The sequence below is a fragment of the Corvus brachyrhynchos genome, unplaced genomic scaffold, assembly GCF_000691975.1.
Source record: "Corvus brachyrhynchos isolate BGI_N302 unplaced genomic scaffold, ASM69197v1 scaffold280, whole genome shotgun sequence".
NCBI lineage: Eukaryota > Metazoa > Chordata > Aves > Passeriformes > Corvidae > Corvus > Corvus brachyrhynchos.
The window spans coordinates 571,374-591,201 of NW_008236198.1; the positions used below are offsets into that span (position 1 = coordinate 571,374).

General features: G+C 46.2%; 1 protein-coding gene across 2 annotated transcripts in view; it reads left to right on the forward strand.

The window, feature by feature from the left end:
* Nucleotides 1-19,828, forward strand: part of LOC108448320 (cAMP-specific 3',5'-cyclic phosphodiesterase 4B-like) — a 108,937-nt gene that overhangs the window by 7,913 nt on the left and 81,196 nt on the right. The window contains exon 1 of one of the 2 annotated variants that reach the window (XM_017740851.1): nt 13,429-14,009. The exons of the other annotated variant lie outside the window; for it this stretch is intronic. Within the exon in view, the coding sequence (XP_017596340.1) occupies nt 13,774-14,009 (236 nt within the window). The 5' untranslated portion in view covers nt 13,429-13,773. Of the gene's footprint in view, nt 1-13,428; nt 14,010-19,828 lie in introns of those variants that run through there. 2 annotated transcript variants of the gene reach the window in all.

The following is a 19,828-nucleotide window of genomic DNA, read 5'->3' on the forward strand; positions in this document are numbered from 1 at the left end:
GGAATTGCAGGAGCTTTTGTCCAGGTTTTGTGATTTAATTGCTGGGATAAATGGAGCCATGAGTTCCCTAATTTTAGATGGATTGGGAATTCTGGCAATAAAAGGGTTGGTTCACCTCTGTAGCATTGTGCAAATGTTCCCTTTTGTGGGGCAGGAATTTGTATTCCCGACTGCCAGGCCAGCGGGAGCCTTTCCATAGGGTGACTTGGAAGGATGGATTCGCTCAGAGCTTGGAATGTGCCTCTGTCCATGGTTTGGGAGAAACGCCGTGGATTTAGCAGCAGTTTCCCTGGAACACAAGAGGGCACCGCTGCTCCTCTTTTCCGTTTCAGCGCAATCCATGGATGGGGATTTTCCTGGAACGGTGTGTGCCGATCCCAGGGAGCCCTGACAACACTGCTCAGGTTGTTGCTGTTCTGTAGTGCTGTAAGATTCCCAGTTTTCCATAGGAACTGGGAGTTGCTGGTGTGACTGGGATGCAGCACTGTCCCAGCTCCTGTTTCTGCATCCTCCTCACCTCCCTGACCACTTACACTGGCTGATCCTACAAGGACTGGCCTGAACATTCCCATTTTTTATTTAATCCCAATCTTCACCTCCCTGACCACTTACACTGGCTGATCCTACAAGAACTGGCCTGAACATTCCCATTTTTTATTTAATCCCAATCTTCACCTCCCTGACCACTTACACTGGCTGATCCTACAATAACTGGCCTGAACATTCCCATTTTTTATTTAAATTTTAGGCGTTGAGGAGTTCTGGACCAGGTTAGCACTGAGCTCTACCCCATTCCAGGCAGTTCTTCCCTACAGAATTCCCAGTGACTCAGGGCCTGCCCATCCTCTCAGGGAGCTCAGCTGTGGAGTCATGGAAAGTTGGAGATGATCCTGGATATGGGATAGAAGTCCAACAAAACTGCAAACTCAGTGCTTATTAATGGCCAAAAACCAAATTAATTGAGGATTTGAAGGAAAAAAAATAGTGGATAAAACATGGAAAATGTTTCTGGAGACAGCTGCTGGAAACCAGCCAAAAAAAAAAAGGGAGGCTGATCCCAAAGCAATAATTCCAAACCAGCTGTGATGTAATAATATTTTGTGTGGAAAAGGAAGGGAATAGTCACACAAAACAGCTTTTATGGGTGCTGCAAGGCAGGAGGGATATGGGATAGAGATCCTCAGGTGACGATCTGAGTGGGGAAATCTTGGAAGCTGCTTTTCCACAATTTTTGTCCCTATTTTCATCCAAGTTGTTCCAATGTTTCCCCCATCCTGCTCCATATTTTATAACTCCAGCTTTGTGATAAGAAATCCAGGCAGGAGGGAAGAGCTGGGGTGTGAAGAATAAATTTGTAGCTGCACTTGGAGCATCCAAAAGAGTTCTCTTCCCAATTTTTTTGATCCTTAGCATCTCCTGGGTTGGATTTGGCAGCTCATTCCCACCATTTCTCCAGGTTTCCCTCAGGTGCGTGGGGATATGTTGATATTTTGAAGGGTTGCAGCAGATCTTGATGTTGAAACAAAAATGGGATTTATGGTGAATCCCAAAGCATGAGGAAATCAAGGCTTTAGGAATTCCATGAGGAGCTGATCTGGTTTAATATTAAATATATGCACTTTTTTAGGATTTAGTGGGTCTGGTAAATACTTAGGATATGGCATTAAATGCCTTATTAAAATATGGACTTGCTGCCTTGTTACCCCTCATTTATGGGCTGTTTCTTCTGGAATAATTTTATTGTGGAGCCTGGGGATGAGAATCTAAAAGGAAAATATGAAGGGATTGATCCTATTCCCCGCATCCACCTGGAAACCTTCCTGGAACTGGGATAAATCTACTCAGTCTCTACTCCTGTAGTACTCCCGTTGTTCTCCAGATGGTGGTGGTGGGCAGCAAATTAAAAACAGTGTGAAAAGCTAAATAAAACTGAAATTCGGGATAATTTTGGGCACTGAGTGACTCCAAACCTTCCTTGGGAATTCTGGCTTCAGCCAGAGCTGTCTCGTCTGTGAAGTCCCTGTGAAGCTGTTGGGAATTAATTGAGGGATTGATACAATGGGAATTAATTGAGGGATAGATAAGTGGGGATTAATTGAGGGCTAGATAAGGAGAGTTAGAATGATAAAGGGGATGAGATTTGCATGGAGAATTAAGGATAATAAAGCTGGAATCAGGCTGGGAAACCAAGCAGATGCTCCTTCCATGTCTGTAAATCCTGTGGATGAAAGGAAATGTTTAGGAAACTTTAACAGGAATTGTAAGATGAATCCCAGAAATTCAGAAGGAAATGATGTTTTGGAGAAGTGTGAGGAGTTTTTTTTAAATTTTGTTTTGTTTTTTCAATGTTGTTCCAGACCTTGGGATAATACCTTGAGAAAGTGAAGTCTTATTTTGTAGTTAATTTCAAATTCCCGTAGATGAGAACTGAAGGAATGTGCTGCAAGCTTGGAATAGGAAAAAAAATTGATGAGCTGGCTTCCCATGTGGTGTGAAAAATCAAAAACCTGAAGGAAAAAAGACTTTAAAATGGGGTTTTAATTTTTATACCGCTATTTAAAATGATTTAAATCACAGGATGGACATCAACTGGTTCAAAATATGGATAATTTCCATAAATCCCGTCAGTTTTCGTGCTAATGAGCAGGGTCAATTATTCTGCTTGAACATCCTTCCTGGATTTCCAAAGCCTGCTCCGTGTTTCTGGGGGGCATTTCCTTCCCTTGGAAAAGGAGGTCAGTGGTGCTTCTCAGAACATCCCATAATCCACAGGGAAAAGAGGTTTTAATTACTCCTTGCTGTTTCTGGGAAATGTCTGTGGAAACCTAATCCTGAAACTCAGAATTCCTGGGGTTTTTCCTATGTTTCCCAACAATATCAAAGATGTCTTGGAGGAATCTGGGAACAGCCCTGAAGGATTTTGTCTGCTCTGGGATTTTGTTTTCAGTCGGTGCAAATATTTCCTGGTCTGTTCAGGGCTTGTTCCTGGGAATGGAATCTGGATTTGGTGGGAGCTTGGAGTGCTGGGATCCCTCAGGCCAGTGGGAAAAGCTGGGAATGTTGCTGGGAGATGAGAGTCCCTGGGTTGTCTGCAGGTGGATCATAAAAATTACAGGTGGGCACCAAAGCTGGAATCCGTTTGAAAAGCCCAAAGTGGGAAGCAGGGGCCTGGTTTGGTGTGGGAAGAGGCAATTCCTTGGATTTTTCATCCTTGTTGCTGCCATTTTAACACCTCACAGAGATCTGGAGGAGGAAATGGTGATGGAGAATTTAGGGAAACGACTTCTCCAAAATTTGTTGTTTCCTCACACTGTGAAGTGTTCCCACAGGGAATATCCCATCTCCTGCACTGCTTGGGCTGGGGTTATTCCCAATGTTGTGAAGTGTTCCCACAGGGAATATCCCATCTCCTGCACTGCTTGGGATGGGGTTACTCCCACATGGAACAGAGGCTCAGTCAGAGCAATGAACCCAAGCCATGGTGGTGCGTGGCACTCACAGGGGTTTGGGGGGGTCACATCTGACATCCCACCTCAAATCCTGGAGTTCTTTTATAAAAATAAACCCCAAAAATCCTTTATATCCAGAAAAACCCGTCTGCACCCTGAATATCCAGTGGTCACTGCTGCTGTGTCAGTCCAAATGCCAACCTATCCCAAAAAAACCTGGGAAAAAAGGTGATGACTCTGACTTAGCTCTGCAGTTAATTCCCAGCTAAAAATACCCAGAGAAGTGTTTTGTCTGCCTATATTTAGATTTTGGCTGGTGCCATCCGTTTCTGGAGCTCTTGCAGCTTCCAAAAACTTTATGTTTCCTTGGAGGCCTAAATAAAATACCTATGATTAATACCAGGTGTAGTTGCACTGAGGGATTTTAAGATGGATTAATCATAGGTCATGAATTAAAATTATCATTATTTCGAAATCACTTTTTGGCCACAACTTCTATTTTGTTGTTGCCACCTAATCTTTTAATCCATTTACATTTATTAAATTCATTGAATTTTACTCTAAATGCTCCAAACACAACACCCCCTTTTTGTGTGAATTGCAAGGTGATCCCAATAATTTTATTAAGGATCAGCCTGAAGTTCGGAGCTGCACGATTTGCCTGGAGATAAAAGTGGTAGAAAACAGAGGCACACACCAAAAAAGGCTTTTAATGCTTCAGTTTTAATTATACACCTCAACCCTGAGTGCAAAAAGACAGCTCGGGGTGTGTGTGGAACGGGAAGGAATGAGTCACTGTTAATCAGCAGAAGACAACGAAGCTTCTGAAATATTTTCTTCAAACTTCACCCTCGCTCGAAGAGAAAATAAATGAAAATTATGGAAATAGACTTGATGGAAAAGCTGAATCAGACACGAGTTTGACAGAATTCTCTGACTAATGATAACTCATCTCAAAGGAAAGAGCAAACCCAGTTTGTTTTTACCTGCAGAACCTGCTGGGTCTCAGCTGATCCAGGACATTCAAGCCTGGGGAGTGTCCAAGGCCGAGGATTCGGAGCGAGCTGAGCTTTGAGGGCCCTCCCGACCCCAACTGTTCCATGACTCCATGATTAGATGGCTCTCGTTCAGTTTTGGTTGGCTTTGGTCAGGATTTGATTCTTTTCCTTCAGGTTTTGGTTGGCTTTGGTCAGGATTTGATTCTTTTCCTTCAGTTTTTGGTTGGCTTTGGTCAGGATTTGATTCTTTTCCTTCAGGTTTTGGTTGGCTTTGGTCAGGATTTGATTCTTTCAGTTCCATTTTTGGTTGGTTTTGTTCAGGATTTGATTCTTTCAGTTCCATTTTTGGTTGGTTTTGTTCAGGATTTGATACTTTCCCTTCAGTTTTGGTTGGTTTTGTTCAGGATTTGATTCTTTTCCTTCAGGTTTTGGTTGGCTTTGGTCAGGATTTGATTCTTTTCCTTCAGGTTTTGGTTGGCTTTGGTCAGGATTTGATTCTTTCCGTTCCGTTTTTGGTTGGTTTAGTTCAGGATTTGATTCTTTCCCTTCAATTTTTGGTTGGCTTTGTTCAATATTGGATTGAACAATTTTCAATTTGTTCATATTGTTCAATTTTGGTTGGTTTAGGTCAGTTTTTCCTCAGTTTTCTTCAGTTTTAGGTTGATTTAGTTCAGTTTTTGGTTGGTTTCATTCAGTTTTTGGTTGTTTTTGTTCAGGATTTGGTCAGTTTAGTTCAGTTTTTGGTTGGTTTTCTTCAGTTTTAGGTTGGTTTTGTTCAGTTTTTCATTGGTTTTGTCCAGTTTTAGGTTGATTTAGTTCAGTTTTTGGTTGGTTTTGTCCAGTTTTTGGTTGATTTAGTTCAGTTTTAGGTTGGTTTCATTCAGTTTTTGGCTGGTTTGGTTCAGTTTTTCGTTATTTTTGTGCAGTTTTTGGCCTGCACACCATCACCTGTCCTCTCCTCCCTCACACTGCCATAGAGGAGAAACCCATGGAGTCCAACATTGTTTGACAAGGACTTAGGGAATATATTGAGGTTGCTCCTCCCTCTGCCTTCCAGCATCATTCCATGTCCATTTGACAGCCCCTCTGCCTCTCCTGGGTGTTGTCATTTGGGAAGTTTGAATGCCTGGAGTTTATCACACACGGATTTTCTCATTCCTCCCAGGAACAAGGGATAGGATGAGCTGAAACGGCCTCAGGTTGTGCCAGGGGAGGTTTAGATTGGATATTGGGGAAAAATTCCTGCAGTGGGGTGCAAAGCACTGGGACAGGCTGTCCATGGAAGGGCTGGAGTGAGCATCCCTGGAAGTGTTCCAAAGCACATGGATGTGGCAGCTGGGGACACGGTCACTGGTGGACATGGAGGTGCTGCTGCTTGAGGGTTGGATTTGCTGATCCTAAAGGTCTTTTCCAACCTTAATGATTCTGTGATTCCATGATTTTGTGATTTCCCAAGTAAAATTCACCAAAATCCACTTATAAATCCTGGTTTTAAACACTTGTGGCCAAGTTGCTCCCTCAGTTTCCCAAATTCCTCGTGGTCCATCTCCAGCTGGCCCTGGGGAGGGCTCCGATGCCTTTGGACCTTTCCTTGTGTGCTTTCAGTACCCATGTCTGGAATATTTCCAGACTTTTTGTGGCAGTTCCCTGCTGGAATATTTTGAACAGAGGCCTGGATAACACTGGGAATGTCACTGGAATGAAGCAGAGGATTGGGAATGTGGGATCATCCTGCGCTGGTGCCTCAGCCACGTTCTCACCCCGACTGCAGATCCAGAGGCTTTTGACCCATCACTGGAGACTTCTTATCCATTAAAAAATCATGGAATTTTTTATGTCCTTGGACAGGCCACAGCCACCTCCTCCCTGACCCTGTTTTTATTGGCAGTGGCCCCGAGCTGCTCTCGAGGATTTTTGGCTGTGGATTTATTCCTTTAATTAAGCCATAATGGACAAAGCTTTCTGGGAATTCTGACAACTGAGCAAATCCCATTCTTTCCCAGCTCCCAAACATGAGGCACTGGCAAAGCTGGAGTTGTTGAACAGGGAATTTTGCCTGGAATTCCTTAGGGAAAAATAACTATAAATAAATCCACCTTATAAACCTGATCCTGGTTAATCCAAGGGAGCTGAGAAGGGGGTGATGATCTGAGACACAAAGAAATCAAAATAACTGGAATGAAACTGGAATTATATCCTGTCCATCAACTGAGAGGCTGGAAAAGCAGGAGGAAAATACAAAACCTTGGATTACTGGTGGAATTTTCTGTTCCTCAGCCATTGTGAGACCAATATCAGAGAAATCTGTTGGCTCGTGAAGATGATTTCAGTCATTTTGTGGCAAGGCAGAGGAGGGTGCTCCAAGGCTAAACATTCCTTTTTGTCCCTTTTTTGGGGCAGTTTTCCATGGGAATCCATGGCAGGATGCAAAAATGGCCTGGCAAAGTGGGTGCCTGGATTAGATCCATGGGATTGTTTGGGAGTACCAAGAAATGGCAGAGCAATACTTGGGGTTTTTTTGTGTTTGTCATTGTATTAAAAAATCATGGAATTGTTTAGGTTGGAAAAGCTGCTGAGGTTATCAAATCCACCCATTCCCCAAGGCCACCACTGATCCGTGTCCCCAAGGGCCACATCCACATGGATTTTAAATTCCTCCAGGAAAGGAGACTCCACCACTGCCCTGGGCTGGAAAATCCTTTCCATAAAGGAATTTTCCCTGCTCCATCTCTGCATTAGAACAAAGCCTTTTCTCATCAGCATGTATCAAATTTTCAGAATTTTTTCCATTGGCTTCTCCTTTCTCTGGAGTCACCCCAGAGGTCTCTGGCCGTGAGGAATAAATTGAATTTTTTGGGTAATATATTACAAATATCTCCTCCTCTACTTAACTTGCAATAGATGAATCTATAGCTGTGAAATGAGGAAATAATCACAATTAATACAGATTGCTCTGCCATATGGGATTACTCACTCTGGATATATAGAAGGCATTTCAGTGTTCTCTGGGAATAAATCAGGCACAATCCCAAGTTGCTAAGCAAATTCCCTTCTTACGTCACGCCCTGGTGGCTTATGTAATTTGATGATAAAAGTAAAAATGATATAAATTTATAATGAATTTGTAAATATCAATTTATTCTCAGTCACTAGGAGGGAACAGCAGAAATACCTGTAAGAAAGAGGGGGCATTGCAGTGTGGTAAGAAATGGTAATTTGTGGCAGATAAATTGTGTTTTGTGGGGGATTTAATATGGAAAAAACTGTTCCAAATCCAGTTTAGGACAACTGGAAAGGGAAAAGCTCCAGGTTTGATGTTATTCCCAACTCCTTCGTGCATGTTCTGAATGCAGATAATTTTCCTGTGCCAGGGAATGCCTTGTAAAGCTCAGCTCAAACAGAACCAGGCCTGGCTGACGTAGGGAATTAATTCAGGGTGAGCAGATGAGCACCCAGCCACTCCCAGCTCCCAGGGAATGTTTCCTAAAGATGGAATTGATTTTTTGGGACTGATCTGAGAAATATTCTGGGTCCTCTTGGCCTTGTTGAGATACTGGGTGTTTTAATACTGGAAAAGCTACGGAATCATAAGGAGAGGCTGCCTTCCCAAACACTCCCCATCATCTGTGGGAATGGAGATCCAAAGTGTGTCATTTTAAATTATTAAATACAGAAAAACTTTATCTCCCAACAGGAATCTAAAAACAGTGGATTGTTATTAATTTTTTTTGCCTCTCAAATGTGGGGAATTTGTCGCATAAACCTGTAATTAGGGATGGATTCCTGCTTCTCATGCAGCAGGAAACTTTCAGGCAAGGAGGAGGAAAATCCTAAACATGTAATTTCGAGTTTCCTGTCATGGAGCCATCCTTCAGGAGCTCAGCCTGGGAGGCAGCAGGTGCAAAGGCAGGTGGTTTTGGGGAGTTTTTTCCTTAAAAATTAACCAGCTGAGCACTGTGAAACCTTCTGCTTTTGGGCTGGAAAGATTTTCCTGGGATTTGCTCAGCCTTCTGTTAAAAAGAGATTATGAAGGGAGCGTTGAAGATTTTATTGTACAGAATCCCAGACTCGTTTGGGTTGGAAGGGATTTTAAGGATCTTCTCATCTCGTGCCATAGGCAGGGACACCTCCCACTATCCCAGGTTGCTCCAAGCCCTGTCCAGCCTGGCCTTGGACACTCGCAGGGATGGGACATCCACATTATCTCTGGGAAACATCCTCAGCCCCTTATCACAGATGAGGAGATGATGCTCCCAGGTGTTTCTCTCCTGTTCCCTTTTTATTCCTGTTAAACCCTGGGATTGGTTTGTGTGTTCTGGAAGGGGGACTTTGCTTTCCTGCCTTGCAGGGGGATGTGGCTGATCCAGTGCAGCTCAAATTCCAGTGGTGAATTCCTGTTTTTCAGGTGAAATCACAGTTCGGTGTGGTGGTTAAAATGCCAGTCTTGTGTTTAAGTCGAGCCTAGCAGTAGGTTTGCTGCTACTCTGAGGGAGCTAAAGTAAAATTGGGACTAGGATGGAGTGGAATTAACTAGGACTGATCTGTCTCTGATGGAATTAGTGGCAGTCACCAGTGTGATGGACACAGGGCATCTCTTGGATGTGACAGAAGGGAAATAAGGGAAAAATGAATTTATTTTGTATCATTTTCTCTTGTGTCAGTCCCTTCCGTGCTGCTCTCCTTTCTTTTCCATTTCCTCCACTCCTGTTGTGTCTCCAGAGCTGCTCCATCCCTGCAGGGGTTTCAGTTCTGTGCCACAAGCACATCCTTCCCTCCAGCTTTGCATTTCCTTGGAATGTTCTCCCGCTTTTCGCAGTGCTGCTCCCAGCTCTCCTTTCCACATCGCTGCCCCCTCTCAGCTCTCTCCTCCCAGCCACTGCTCGCACTCCAAGCCTTGCCTGTTATTCCCTATATTTACATTTTCATCCACTTCCAGTTCCCCATTAAAGCCCCATTCCCTGGCATCCCTTTCCTGGCTGCTTCCCTTCTCCAGCTTCCAGTTCATTGATGTTCTCCTTGTCTCCCTGCAGACATTTCTCTCCTTGATTCTTTTTCTTCCCCCCTCACATCTCTGCCTGTCTCCTATTCCCGGGGTTGCTGTGATTTATTCCCGGTGCTGGCTCATCCTGGCACTTCCAGCTGCCGCCTCAGGGGCTGAGCTGAGGATCACATCCCTGTCAGTCCTGTGACATTTCCACCGCTCATTTATTCCGTCCTCTGCTGCCGTCTGTGGCACTGAGTTATTTTCCAGTACAAATCACTGTTCCCATGTTCTCCACTCTCTCATTCCTTCTCATTCCCTCTTCTTTCTCTCCAGTTGCTGTGTTGGTTTAGTCCAAGACAAAGTTGTCATTTTTTCCTGCCTTAGCTTAGTTTGCTTTTCCCTTTTTCCTCAAAATCTTGTTCTTCCACCCCTTCCCAAAGCCAGACATTCCTCTTTTCCTTTTATTTCCTAACGGGAACGTGCTTTGGCTGATTTCCCTGCCTCCTCTTTAGGCTCACGTTCATCTCTCCCAGAGCTAATGGAGCTGATTGGCTCCTGGAGTTTCTCTCCTGGAAATCCATCGTGGATCCTTTCCCAACCCATTTGGCAGAAATCCACATTAAGTAGGGACAGTGCAGTGAAATTCCATAAAGTCCTGGCCCAATAATGGTTTTATTTCCCATCAAATGTGGTCTAATTTTAGTCTAGAAGGGATTTTAAGGGTTTGAATCCTTCCTTTGTGCATCCTCAGCTTCAGTAAATGTTCTGGAATTGTCCATCTCTCCTGGCCTTCCAATCCTGTGCCTGATTTAAGCCAAGGAATCTGATGTGGGTGAGGGACCTTCCAAGCCCTTCCAGAACTAACCGAGGAACAGCCCCTGTTGCTCCAGGAGCACATGGATATTGCATGGATTAAACAACAAATTACTGAACAGCAATTAAAACACCCAGAGAGAATCTGTGGTATATATTTTATAAAAAATAATCTTAATTTTCAAATTATTTCAAAGTTTGATAAGGATTTTATTTTTCCTGGTAAAGAGGGAATTCTACCAGGCAGGATTTCTGGACAGGAGACTTTGTACTTCATTAAAAATCTTTTCCCTGGGTTTCCTTGCTTGGAAAAAGAAGTCCGAGCAGCACCAGCAAAGCACAATCCCTTGAAATAATTTCTTAAATGATTTCTGTAATTAATTTGCAGTGGGGTTGGCGGGATTCATCTTTTTGGGATGCCTTTGGGATGGATGGAATAATGACTGGAGCAACAGAGCGGAGTTTCTGAATGTTCTTATCTAAATGTGCTCTGGCCAATTACTGTGCCCCTGGCTGAAAGTGCTGTGAAAAGTCAACTAAAAGCTTTTCCTTTGCTACTGGAGCGTGTAGGACACTTCACAATTCCCTTTTCCCTGGGGTTTTATTCCATCCTGGCTATCAGGACTTGGGAACAGGTAAATAATGGTGCTGCTAAAGAAAAAAAAGATGTGTTCTAGTTGCTTAGCAATTGCTCTCAGCACACTCCAGATCAGCTTTTGTTGAGGAGTTGCGGGCTTGGAAATGTTGTTTCCCACCCTATCACTTATTTTAATCAAATATATTAAAACTTCCAGCACTTCCAGACTCTTCAGGGAGTTTGGAAGCGTGGATGGAATCTCACCCAAGTGCACTTACACTGCTGAAAGTTTCCTTGCTTGTCCTGTTTCTTCCAAGTGGTCCCATTTTCCTGCCAGACACTTCCCTTCAATTATCTTTTCCTCCTCCTCAACAATTCCTTCATATTTCTGATCCCTTTTCTGATGGAACTGTTATCTTGGACTGCAGACAATAATCTGTGCTGATGGACAGGGTATTCCAGTCCCAGGTGTTCCTGGGGTGTTCAGGGAACATCTGCCATCTCTCCTGTTGCTGGAGGTAACCTCAGCAAACACAGCAAAATTCCTTTGTGGGAGTTCCTGCCAGGATTTTCACATCCCAGGCTTTCCTGCCAGTCAGCTCCAGTGTCTGGTTCTCACCTCCTCTTGGCTCATCCTGGAGTAAAGCAGCGTGTCTGGCCAGAATTCCAGGCTGTAAATCCATGGAGAATACGGAGCTGTTGGCTGCAGGGTTGGTCCTGTGTGTGTGGAACACCAGGAGTTGGCAGCGTGAGGGTGGGAGCTGGAGCACCAGAGAGCTGTGCTAGGACCTTTCCCAGGGAATTTTGTCGGGGAAATGTGGATCCATTGGCACCAGGAGCTGTGTGATGTTGGAAAAAAGGAACCTCCTCTGCTCAGGGTCAGCCTTCAAAGTGCTCCAAGCAACCTCAGCTTGGAGAAACCCCTGCATTCCGGCTCCCTGGGTGGGTGGCGCTTGGTATTCCCACTCCTTCTGCTTTCCCAAGGGAATGGAGCCTTTCCTCCTCCCCCAGGCTCCTTCTCCCTTCTCATCAGCTCCATTTGCTGGCATTTCTGTGCCCATCTCACCACAGGACCTCGTCCAGGCTGTGGGGCTGCCAGTTCATTACCAGCTGATGGATGTCCAGGTGATGGGAAGCACTCCCTTAATGGACACATTGGAAAATACCTTTAGTGCTCTTCAAGGGTGACTTCCCTCTGTCCCCCTGCCCTTGGAAAAGCTTTAGGAAAAGGCAAGTGTATCCTCAGAAACCCTCTCCAATATCCCATCAGAGTTAGAAAGTTCATTTGTTATTTCTGTTAGGAATTCCAGGTTTTATTTCTGTTGGGAATTCCAGCTTCAAAACATTTGTGTGGGTTTGATTCCTCCTTCAGCTCCCAAGCTTCCCTTTGTCTCTCCCTGCGTGTCAGTAACAGATCCCAGCCGACCACGTCATAATTCCTAAAGCATCCAATATTCCCGTTTTGCTGCTGCCTGAACCTGTCAGGATTGAATCCCACTGCAGTTCCACTGCCCTTGAGTGAGGCTTGGGCAGATATTTTGGTTTATTTGGGTTTGTAATACCTGGGAATGGTGAATAGGGCAGGTTGGGTGGGATGTCTGGGAGCTCCTCTATAGGGAAGTTCTCGGCGATAAAGCTTTGCTGGAAGCTGAGGAAGGCAGGCTGGTGTTCCTGTCAAGTGTTTTGGGATATTTGAGGGAAAACCCACTGGAATGGACAGGGATTTGCTGTGGAATTGATGCCTGCACTGTGCAATCAGAGCACTTTCCCCACATGCTCTCCCTGTCTCCTCCTGCTTCGAAAAGATTTCTTGTATTTGAATTTTTTGCGATAAAGCTTTGCTGGAAGCTGAGGAGGGCAGGCTGGTGTTCCTGTCAAGTGTATTGGGATATTTGAGGGAAAACCCACTGGAATGGACAGGGATTTGCTGTGGAATTGATGCCTGCACTGTGCAATCAGAGCACTTTCCCCACATGCTCTCCCTGTCTCCTCCTGCTTCGAAAAGATTTCTTGTATTTGAATTTTTCATCACCTATTTTTGACCAGTTTAAAAGGTGCTCTGCCCCTCCCTCAGGGATTTATTGTGCTCTTACACTCAGCTTCTGGTCTTTGACTTCTTTCCCTGAATGTTGCTTTTTATTCTTGGAAGAGTAGAACTTGCTTTTGTTGTGTTTACATCCAGAGCTAAAATTCCTGGGGTTTTTTGTTTTAGACACATAGAATCCTAAATGGATTGGCATTAACTTCGCCAGCTCCCCATCCTTTGATCTGGCAGTGGTTTGACCCTTCGGCTCTGCATCCCAGGACAGTGGAGCCTGTCCACGGAGCAGGAATTCCTGCATGCTTTGTTCCCGCAGAACAGTACTCTTTGCCTTTGTTTCTGTTCCCTTTTAGCCTTTTTCTCCACTCCTAGCGCTCTCCCATCTCTCCCAGAGCCGGGGATCTCTCCGGGTGTGCCCGAGAGCAACGTCGGGACGTTGGACAGGTCCTTAAAATTCCCTGGGAGTGCTGCCCGCTCCCCGCAGGGCAGGACAGAGTCCGGCTGTCACAATAACCCCGAGCCAATGAGCGCGGCTCGGGTGGAGCCACGGCGGTGCGGGCAAAACTAATTCTCAATGGAAGGCTCGGGCGCAGCGGGGCGCGCAGGCTGCGCGGTTCCCGGAGCGCCTTCCTGACAGCGCCGCGCTTCTCCCGCTCGGGGAGGGCGGGATGCTGGAGTGATGAATTTTGCATGAGCGGCCCCGCCAGCGCTGACACAACAGCACCGGGAGCATCCTCCCAGGAAAGCCGGGCTGAGCGGGGCTTGGCGGCAGCGCTGCCGGATCACCCTGCCGCTTATGCCGCTCCAGGCGGGCTTTGCCTTCGGAGCGCAGCCCGGTGAATGAGCGGGGCTCGGGGGATGCGCTCCCGTGGCGAGCCCTGAGCGCTCGCAGCTCGCCCAGCGCCGCAGCGATGACGGCCAGGGAGCCTTCCCGGGAACTCGCCACTCCCGAGGCCGAGGTTTACATCAGGACTTTCAAAGAGCAGATGCACCTGGAGCTGGAGCTGCCCAAGCTGCCCGGGAACAGACCCACGTCGCCAAAGATTTCTCCTCGCAGCTCGCCCAGGAACTCTCCCTGCTTTTTCAGAAAGTTGCTGGTGAATAAAAGCATCCGCCAGCGCCGTCGCTTCACGGTGGCACACACTTGGTAAGGTCTCCCGGGCGTCACCTGCGTTTAAACTGGGTTTAACACCAGTGTAGCTGTGGTTTGAACTGGGGAGGACGAGCCGCGGGTCGCTCACGGGTTCTCCTGGCAGTGAATAGAGCAGAGAGGCAGCCAGGGGATGTTTAATGCAGGGCCTGACCGTTGTCATTCAGCCGCTGTTCTCCGGGAGAAATCCAGCCCTGTATTCCTGAGAGCCGGAGAAATCCAGCCCTTTATTCCCGGGAACAAAGGCAGCAGCCGGCAACTTTCCCAGGCGCGGTGTGGTTGTGTGTGAGAGCCCGGGAATTCGTTGCAGGACCTGGGAATTCATTTCAGAGCCCATCAGTGCATTTCAGAACCGATGAAATAATTCCAGAACTCAGCAATTCATTTCAGAGCCCGTGAATTCATTTCAGAGCCCGTGAATTCATCTTGGAACACATTTCAGGACCCATGAATTCCTTTCAGAGCCTATGAATTCATTTCAAACCCAGGAATTCATTTCAGGACCCATGAATTCATTTCAGGACTCATTTCTGAGCCCATGAATTCATCTCAGGACCCATGAATCCATCTCAGAACACATTTCAGAGCCCAGGAATTCGTTTCAGAGCCCAGGAATTCATCTGAGAGCCTTCAGGACGCGTTTTTTCCGTCACTCTCTCAGCACAGGGCGATTGGCGCAGGGCACTCTTGGAGTTAAATCCTGGCAAAGGCTTTGAGACAGTTTTTGCTGGCTACAGATCTCCCTCCTTTCCACCTTTTTTCCAAGGGAATCCTGGCTGAGACTCTTCTTTTCCCTCCCCACAATTTTCTAACCCCAAATAGTCAATTTGGGTGCCATTCCAGCTGATTGGGGCTGCCCCTGAGGGTCACTTATCCTCCTTAAACCATAAACAGCCATCAAAAGATAAAATGCAGGAAAATCCATGAGGATCTCACTGGTTCATTTCCTAAATTTCCTCTGGATGTGCCTTGCATGATCCACCTCTTAAATCCCAAAAGTCTCCTTAAATATGCACCAGTTGAGTGTGGGAATTGGACCAGAAAACTTTGGGTAATGTGAATTTTTTAATATTATCCATTACTTTCCCATTCCTTCAGAATTCTGGAACCATGCAGATTCCCTGCTTTTTTTGTTTTTTTTTTATTTAAATCCAAGCAGTAATAACGACCTGAAGCTGGTTATGAGCTGTAGCAGCTCCAGAGTGTTCTTCGGGATTTTAATTGCTTGGAGTCACTGGTGTTTAGGGTTATTCACATTAATTCCCTGGAACATCTGTCATGGAGCTCATCTGATCCCAGCAGCCTATCCAGAGAAATGAGGGAGAGATGGTCCAGATGGGAATTAGGGGGGAGCAGGATGTGGCCAGGCTCAGCACTGAGCATCTGTATTGTTTGGTGAAAAAAGAATTCGGATCTTTCATTTGGAGATGGAACTTGGATCAACTTGTGAAGGAGGTGGGGTCCCTCCAAATGGAAAAAAAGGGAAGGTTTTCTACTCAGTTTTTAGAAGTTTTTAATCTCAGGTGATTTGGAACAGTTTTAAGCTTAGATAAGAAAGAAACAATTGTAGAAATGGAGAAAATCACCTTTTGAAAGGTTCCAAGAATGTTTGAGTGTGAGCACACCCTCAGCACAAACCACACGCCAAGCCCAGCTGCCTTCTCAGTTTAAATGAAATATTTCCCTGTGCTCCAGCATTTCCTTGGAGTCTGGAGGGTGTTTGTTCCACGTGTGCCGTGGGCAGGGGGGTCCCGCTGAGCCCCTGGATCTGTGAGGAGCTGTGGGATTGGGATGCAGGGCATGGAGCAGCCTCACCTGTGCTCAACCAAATGCCACTTACATAAGGTGCCCTTTTGTGGGAGCTGGGGAGCAAAGGAGTTGCCTCGGGAGTAAACGGGCACTAAATACCAAGCACGCAGCAGTGCCAGGCCAGGGAATTAATCCATGTTGGATTTTCTGGAATGTCTGACTTTTACAGCCTCCTAACCAGGGAACTTCCTCACTTTGGGGTGGGAAATGAGCATTTTCCACCCCGTCGACGCCGTTGTGGGAGGAATCTTCTGCTCCTTTTTCTTCTTTTCAGTTTGCTGCCTCCCCTCATTCCTTGTTCCCTTTGAAATAATTGCCTATTCCCAGGCCTTCTCCTGCTTTTAGGACTGCGTGCACGGCAGTTCCCTTCTGCTGCTGGTGCTGATGGAATCTGTGTCACCACAGGCTGCTCCCATATCCAGTCAGCAGATCTTGCCCAGAAAAGAAAAGGAAAGCAAATGCTGAGGGATTTTTTTTTTTAAGAATAAGGCCATGATTCAAGTGTTTCCACGATCCACATGGTTCTTTTCCTCAGGGAAAGGCAGTTTCCGCTGGCCACGATCCACATGTCACCACAGTGACCTCTGAACCTGTGTCAGCCTCATCCCTGCCTGCTCCAAGCCCTGGATCCCATCTCCAAATGCCTCATTCCCATAAAATAACAGCGCAAAACCTCGGTAGCCTTTGGGATTTTCCTCCACCACAATCTGCCAGTCTCGTTGCTGTCTTGCATCTGTCAGTTTTGCCTCAGAGATCCCAGAATTCCATATGCTCCTTCTTCCTTTGATAATTCCCCTCATATCCCTTGGTGCATTTTGGGGGGATTTTTTGGAGAAAAAGGCAGGCAGAAGCCATGAAAATTTTGGGCATGGAGAGTTTCCTTTGGAGTGACTGGAGAGGGAACAGCATCTCTTGAAGATGGTCCTCAGGGCTTTCTCCTGCCAGCCAAATCCCAGTGTATTCCCATTCCACAGCCCACAGTCTCCTCTCCCTCTCCCCATCCATATCTTGAGGATTCCAAAGGAATAGTTTTAAAAATATCTTTGATTTTTACACCTCTTCCATCTTATTTTTGCCAAGCAAGAGCTTTAAATCATCCATTTTACACCCATAGCAAACTCCTTCCCAGGAGGAAGAGCTTGGAAGATCCCAAAATTCAGCGCTTCCCAAGTGCACTCTGCAGTTTATAAAACAGATTCCTTTGTTTTGCTGGATTAATCCTCAAAATTATAAATACTTCCTCAAGGCTGGGTTGGACAGGCTTGGAGCCACGTGGGATATGGGATATTCCCTGCCCATGGGAATGGGAAGGGCTTTAAGGTCCCTTTGATCCTCCTGGGATCCTGGGAATACTTATCCAGCCTAAATCACTTACTCAGTTTTTATTTATTCAGGCCCTGCTGGGCTTTTAAAGAAGGGATTTCTACAATATGATGTTGATTGTCTTTTCTTAATTAAGACTTTTTTGGGTTTTTCCCCAAATTAATTCACATTTAGCTTCGTTAATTTAATAATTACCTGTTACCTTGTTGATGAAGAAACTACAGAACAGAAATTAAATATTAGGAAATTTTGCTCTGCTTTTCCTCTTGGTTATCCCTCAGTGCAGCAAAACACTGCCAGGAATTTGCTTTTTAATATCCATCTTTTTTTTTGAAAACGTGCTCAGTTTTCATGGCACAACAATCTCCCGTGGTGGAATTCAGGGAGTTCAATAAGATGGCACAATCCAGTTGAGATTTTTCTAAGCCTGGTGAGTAACAACGGAACTCTTGAATTCCTGGAAGCTGCAAAATTTAATGGAGGCGTTGGAAATGATCAAATTATCGTGTTGGGTTTTATGATCATGGAGCCAAATAGGAGAGAATTCCATGGAATGTGCTTCAGAAAGATGGAATTTTGGAGAGTGTTTACTTGGAATTGCTGAGGAGAATGGGAATTGATAAGATCCATGGATTTCTCTGGTGGTTTGGAGGTGCTGGAGGAGCTCAGGTGCTGCTGGTGGCTCCCTGGAGCTGATAAAATCCATGGATTTCTCCGGTGGTTTGGTGGTGCTGGAGGAGCTCAGGTGCTCCTGGTGGCTCCTTGGAGTTGATAAAATCCATGGATTTCTCCGGTGGCTGAGGTGCCCCTGCGCTGTGCTGGCATTCCAGGATCCCAAATCTGAGCTCTCCTGGGCACCTTCTCCCAGGATTTGGCGTGGAGGAGCTGATTCCCGTGCTGGATCAAACGCAGTGTCTGTCACTAGTGCTGGGTGATGCCGATCTCCGAGGTCTCTTCCAACCTCGGCGATTCCAGGATTCTTCAGGATGTGCTGTTGGAGCCGTTTCCACTCCGCTCCATATTTAGCAGGATGCATTCCCTATCCCAGTGTTGGAAACACCCTTGGCTGTGCTTTGATGAGCTGCTCGATTCCCGCGCTGGATCCAACGCAGTGTCTGTCACTAGTGCTGGGTGATGCCGATCTCCGAGGTCTCTTCCAACCTCGGCGATTCCAGGATTCTTCAGGATGTGCTGTTGGAGCCGTTTCCACTCCGCTCCATATTTAGCAGGATGCATTCCCTATCCCAGTGTTGGAAACACCCTTGGCTGTGCTTTGATGAGCTGCTCTGCTTGTGTTTCTCACCCTCTGTTGATGTGATTTCAAGCTTCTTTTCCCAGTGTGGAAAAAACAGGATGATTCCCATGCTTCCTGCAGTTTCTCTTCCAGCCTGGGGCTGGGATTGGACACAGTGTGTTGCTCAGTTCTCCACTGAAAGTTCCAGGAGAAACAAGCTGAACAGGGAAAAGGATGGGGGGGGAAGCAGAAGGTTCCTCACTTTTTCTCAGCTGAGTATGTTCTCCCATCTGTCTCCATCTCCAAGGAAAGTGCCTCAGCACTTGGAGGAGGGATTGCAAAGGACACGGAGGTGAGGAGGAGACAGAAACAAGCCCACACAACAAACACAGAACCAGCTGTGCCATCCCTGCATCTGCTCTCTCCAGGGAAATTGGCTCCCAGCCCTGGCTAAACCCATGGAAAACAGAAAGGAGCAACTTCCTTCATCCCCCGGCCACATATGTGGGAAAAGATGGTGTTAAAAGAGTGCCCAGCTGTTCAAAATTCCAGCAAAATACAACAGATCTTTGAATTAATGATAACTGGAGTTTGATGGATTCAGGCATTCCCTGGGAAGGGGAGAGGGGAGGAGATTCCTTCTCAGAGGAATTATTTCTCAAGGTTTTAATACCTTTGAATAAGTTTTAATCCCTTTAAGTAAGTTTTTAAATGTTTGCAGTGTCCTGATCTCTGAGGAATAAACATTCCCAGAGGATCTCTGGTGGCTGAGGCCTGCCTGGAGAATCCCTGACCTCCAACCCTCACGCACAGGCTTAACTGAAATGAAATTTTCTGTGGCAAAATGGTTTCTCCAGGAGGTTTTCCTGTTGGATTTGGCTTTGTTGGAAGTGTTGCTGTGTGGAACTTCCCTTGTGGAAGTGGCAGCATCCCTGCGTTTGGACTGTGTGTTTTTGGGATGTACTCTTGGCTTCTCCCGGGCTCCACTTGGGTGCCAGGACAGACTGTGGCAGACACATTCCTGGTTTATCATAATTTATGTGCTGTGGCTTGGCTTCACTCGACATTCTCTGATCCCTTTTTGGGTTTTTTTAGTCTTTTCCAGCTTTTTGGTTCTGACTAATCCCAAGGTCTTACTTGGGTTGTCCGGCGTCGCCTCATGGGTTCCACAGGGATCAGGAGATCGTGGACTCATAAACCCAGGATGGTTTGGGATGAGAGGGACCTTAAAAATCCTCCCATCCCACCCCCTGCCGTGGGCAGGGACACCTTCCACCATCCCAGGTTGCTCCAAGCCCTGTCTCCACCCCTGCCCTGGGCAGCCTGTTCCAATGGATCACAGCCCTTTCCATGAAAAAAATTACCTGGATATCCACCCTGAGCCTGCCCTGGCCCAGCCTGAGGCCGTTCCCTCTCCTCCTGGCCCTGTTCCCTGCCAGCAGAGCCCGAC